General features: G+C 38.3%; 1 protein-coding gene across 1 annotated transcript; it reads left to right on the plus strand.

The window, feature by feature from the left end:
* The first annotated feature begins 292 nt into the window (after positions 1 to 292).
* Positions 293 to 5,145, plus strand: LOC103719332 (uncharacterized). The gene is made up of 4 exons (XM_017845774.5): positions 293 to 478; positions 2,120 to 2,190; positions 3,559 to 3,645; positions 4,903 to 5,145. The coding sequence occupies exons 1-4, from the start codon at positions 382 to 384 to the stop codon at positions 4,924 to 4,926; spliced, it is 279 nt and encodes a 92-aa protein (XP_017701263.3). The 5' UTR covers positions 293 to 381; the 3' UTR covers positions 4,927 to 5,145.
* The last annotated feature ends 246 nt before the right edge of the window (positions 5,146 to 5,391 follow it).

Consider the following 5,391-nt stretch of genomic DNA (forward strand, 5'->3'; position numbering starts at 1 on the left):
AACATAAAGCAAATGCAAGTCATTGCAATGCCACCTTTACTGTTGTAACTCAAATTACTCAAATCCTTTCTTTGTAGTCCTTCATATTTTGTTTTTGAAAAAAAAAAATCTATGTAGTCCAAATTTTACTTCCCAAGTTACCAAAGAAAAAAAAATCATATGAGTAAAAACTAGAAATATATTTATTTATAGGTTAAAAAGCTCATTGTGATCACCATCATCCATGGTTTCTTTCGTGCATTGCATGTGCCCGCAGCCCTAGCCGCTATTTAACGTAACGGGAGCATCTTAAACGCTACAACGCCGTTATTTTAGACGATTTCTCCGTATACCTAAAAGCATCTCCCAGCTTCTCGCGACCAGACCCCGTATACAGCAATAATGGCGGCCCGGGCGGCGCTCGCTTTCTCTCTCCGGCGATTCTCTCCTCGCACCCCGGCGGCGAAGATTCCCCGGCGCGGTCTCGCCAGCGGCGGAGGTCTCTTTTTCTGTTTTGATCTCTTTCTTCTCTCAATTTCTCTTTCTTGATCGTTATAAAGTTCCCTTTTTGTTTCTGATTCTGTTTTGGTCTATCTTTCTTGTGATCCATAACCACTCGGTCTAATTCCCCGATACACTCACACTCGATGATCGCATGGGATTCCCGTTTCCTCCGTGCCCTTTAGATTTCTCAACGAGAATCATGGTATCGATTATCCAAGAACGCTCCGATCATTGCACATTGCGTTTTGATTATTCATAGCCGATGATTTGATCTGGACACTTCAAATTTTGAACCCTAAACCTTCGAATCCAAGTTTCAATCATTATGGAGATCGATCTCTGGGTAGAATATACTGGATAGATCTGGAACTTAATTCTAAAGCTGTTTTTTAAAACCAACTAATCCGACACCGTGTTCAGGGTTGTCGAATTTTTTATCGTGGATTCTAAAAAATCTAGGTGATTTGTTGAAAGTTTTGGGTATTTTTTAGGGCCCCGTTTGGTATTGCTTCTGTTTTCTGTTTCTGTTTTCAAAGACCCAAAGAGGAAAAATTAAGTAGACTGAACTACATGTATGATGATACCTATTTAATTCATTGTTTTCAAAAGAGAGCGAAAAATCAAAGCAAGCAATTGCAGAAGTTTTGTGCAAATGCTATCTTCAACATCAATCTCTATGTGGTAGATAAACAATAACGCAAAAATAACAAAGGTTCCGAAGAGGCCCTTAATTTACTCCAGCCTTTGTCTAAGCATGTTTCTTTTCTTTTTTTCACAAAATTTATCTCTATGATTGTTCTACAAATTGAACACACGTATTATGCAAATTGAACCCACTTATCTCTTTGCACTAAATAAGCAAATTTACAATCGGACACAGTTCTATGGTATGGGCACAAATACAACAAGTGCACTGGGATCTTCTGTATCAAGTATCATTATGTTTTAATCAGTTGATCATGAAAAGCTAAATGCTTTGTCTTAGTATAATCAATGCAGTGCTTATTGAACTTAATTTATTGTGTGATATATGCTAAAATTGTAGAGGTGGTGTACTATATTCTATTAGATATATGCTTGTATTATATCCAAGCTTTCTGTCATCAAGCCATGCCCGAGTGTCATTCGGTTGGGTCTTCTCCACCTTTCTGTAATCTACTTTGGGTTTTTTTTTTCATTGGCTTGTATTGGTAATTCTGGATTAATGTTGGTTGTATCCAATTTGCATGTCCAAGCCTGACCCTGAACATCTAATTGGTCAAATGTTTAGAACAGAATGTTAGATACAACTTTAAGTTCTGCTTCAAATTTGTCATTTTCAGGTTGTCCCCAGTTCAGGTTTAGGTCTTAAATCAATTTCTTTTGCAGCCTTTTGTTCCAGGCTTTTAGCACTTCGTAACAAATAATTAATTGTTCATCAAACCATTAATACCTCACTTTGATGCTTCATTTATGGGTAATTACCAGTTTATTAAGGGATTTCTGTAACTAAAACTATATTAGAAATGGATATCAACTATGCCCACTCTATGAAATTGATTGGTGTTCTGTTTAGAAATGTAGTGCTTTTCATCTTGTATTCAAATTCCTATTACATTGTTGGAGTCAATATATTAATTTTTCCTACACATTGCAGATCATCATGGACCTCCGAAGGTTAACATTTGGGAAGATCCACTAAGCCCTTCTAAATGGAAGGAAGAACATGTAAGTCTTCTTTTCATATATGGATGTCCATAAATCTCTGAAAAGTGGTGTTTAAGGTATTCTAGGAAGAAGAAAGATCCTGAAGTTTATTGTCAATTACTTGAAGTGCCAATTTGTTACAGCTTTTGACATCTGCAACCAATAACCAATATCTTACCAAACCTTTTTTTTGAATAAAAGTAAAAGGCCGGTTAGTTAGAAGGTAAAGCTGAGCTGATCTGGAAAGTAAGCGCATCAGTCTAACTCCCTTATGCTGACAACACGAGATCAACTATCGTCTGTTGTGCTGATTGTGGAAGTACACTAGGGTCAAGTTGTTTGAACATTGCAGTTACTGTAGTCATGTTCCGAGATACTGAGTTGTAATTTGGCTCATATTTGGAGACATTTTATATTGCAAAAATTGTCTTGAAATTTTATGTAGAAAGCGTGGCTGGAATATAATACATGCAGTAAATGCTTCATAGGAATTAGATCTTTCTTTTGTTTTTTGGGCTTAAAATAAGCCTAATTCATTTACTTTAATTAGAGCTGGTGTGCCCATATAACCTAATTTATGTTGATTATCAAAAATGATATGGTCGACTGCTACCAGAAAAAATCTTTCCACCAGGACAAGTTCCTACCGACAGGGATTGTCAACAAAAAAACAAAAATAGTTCAGAAAGGAAACCGTCTCTCAGTAGTAATAACAGTGCAGAAGAAGGCTTTTGTATGAGTTTGAGTTGGAGTTCCTTTTTCAGATTAGATTGTTGCAACTTTGATGGTGCATATAGTACTATTTGATTCCATGTTGTGGAATATCTGAATCTTTTTGGTCCAGATCGGTGGCTTGTTTTTGAGTTTCTTACCCCAGAAGGGCAGTCCAGGGAATTCAGGGATAAGAAATTTATTTGCTTGCTTCAGTGAGGTGAATGGTGAATTAATTGGTTGGGTTTCTCTGTATGTGCATTCGCATGTGTTCGTGCTCGTCTTGTGGCATGTGCATGTATGATGCATTAGCAGATATCAGACCTTAGTCTTCACATTTCTAGATCTACTTCTTGTGGTCTATATAATCAATAACCTCATGGGAGCATTCAACCATCCTAAAAGTAGTTAGCATATAAATTTACCTTTTCCCCTTCAGGAATACATTGTTTACAATACTAATGAAACAAAAGTTTATGTTTAAAATTCATTTCACATACTTCTACATCTTATGAATTTGGTATCTAATTGTGATTTTTAAGCATTCTTCTGAAAAGATGTGAAATTGTTAATTTTCCTTTATTCCATGGTTGTTCTAGTTGAGGTGTTATCATCTGAATCATATTTCTTTAAAATTCTGTGGTATAGAAACTGATTAGACCTTCTAATCTTTTGCAGTTTGTACTGGCCAGTTTAAGTGGCTGGGGTTTGCTAGGCTATGGAGGATACAAGCTTTTTGGTGGAAAGGCAGAGAAGAAGGAAGAGGTAATTCTTTCTAATTGAAACTTTGCAGTTGCAATCTTGATTTTTGGTATGCGAAGCTCGACTATTGAAAATGAAGAGTGGAGACATCGTGTTGGATAGAAAATATTGCTTCATCTTCTTAAAAATTTCAACACTCAGATGCAAAATGCCACTAGCGCACATGCATGCACATGCTGCAAATGGGTCGGGTCGACCCGAGACCCGACCCAGCCTGACCCGTGTAGACCCGACCCGACCCGAATTTTAGGACCTGCGGGTCTGGGTCGGGTCCTAAAATTGGACCCGAATCATTTTCTGGGTTGGGTCTGGGTTCACCGAACGGACCCGACCCGACCCGAATGGATCCGAAGAGAGAAAGAAAAAGGAGGAAAAAGCAAAAGAGAGTTTTTTTTTCTTTTTTTTGTGTGGGTCGTGGCACTATTGGTCCGTGAGGATCCTCTCTCGGTCTATTACACTGTTGATACCTCTGGTGTCTCGGTAGCAAGCTTTTTTTTCTTTTTTTCCTTCTGTTTTTTGGTTTCTATTTTTTTTAACTTTTGCAGGGAGGAAGTGAGGGAACACCGAACTGAATATGGGTCATGTGCCAGTTTTCTGCAATGGAATTGGATTTTGGAAGAAGGTTTGGGATTTTTTTTGTCCTCGTGAGAGGGGAGTCGGGAGACACCAAGTTCCGTCCAATCAGTCATATGGACAAAAAATAGTGTGATATGAAATTTGCCTTGTAGACCGACTTAATCAGGGGTCATCTGTTCTGACTGGAGGTCAATTGCAAGTCTTTCAAGTCATGGGTCACCCAGCACCTCATAATTATGATATGACCAAATTAGATTTGCCCAAATCCTTTCCCAAAAGCACAAAAATCGGACCCGATTGGGATCCGACTCGGACCCGGACCCGGACCCGACTCGGACCCGGACCGACCCGACCCGATCTTCAACCGGGTCGGGTCTGGGTCCAAAATTAGAACTCGAACAAAAAACCGGATCGGATCGGGGTCACCCAGGATCCGACCCGACCCGACCCATTTGCACCCCTAACATGCACTGTTCTTTGGGTATACAAAACCTGATCTTTAAAGAGGATGGAAATTTTAATTATTTGCAGCATGAAATATTTCTTAATAGCCGGAAACTTTTTTTTTTTGCATTTACATCATTTTTTACTTCAGTATACTGTATTTTATATCTATATTGTTCTCGTTACTGAGTTGAATCTCTCATGGCAAATTATGGGATCCTGTTTTGTTCATTATTACAGGTGGCTGCAGCATCTGCACATTAGACTCGACACTGCTGCAAAACTATTTGTCTGTGGATGCGTGGGAATAAAATATGTTTTGGTTCATCAATTTCTGGGTCTTATGTTCCAGAACATGGACCATGGATGCTGTGAATTTTTCCATATCATGCCAATGAATTATTTTGCTGTATGGAAATTCTTTATTATCTGTGTCAATTTTCTTGGATCAAATTGCTATGGAAAATTCTGACAACTTTCTTATTTGCTGACGCTTGTTTGTAAGATTGATAATTTTTCTAAGCTTTGGTCTTCTCTCTCTGTGTGCGGGCTCCCGTGAGAGACGTCTGACAGTGAACTAAAGGGCAGGTTATTTTTTCAGTCAATCTCTGCTTGGCCCTTGCTCTTGATGGTACCCTATGAACTGAAAATGGAGAGTTACCTCCAGCATTCTGAAGTATTTTATTTTTTGATTTTATTAGGTGTATCTATACTCATGTGGTATGATTC

Source organism: Phoenix dactylifera, chromosome 1 (assembly GCF_051530095.1).
Source record: "Phoenix dactylifera cultivar Ajwa chromosome 1, Ajwa_hap1_PhDact_Kaust_v1.1, whole genome shotgun sequence".
NCBI classification, from domain to species: Eukaryota; Viridiplantae; Streptophyta; class Magnoliopsida; order Arecales; family Arecaceae; genus Phoenix; species Phoenix dactylifera.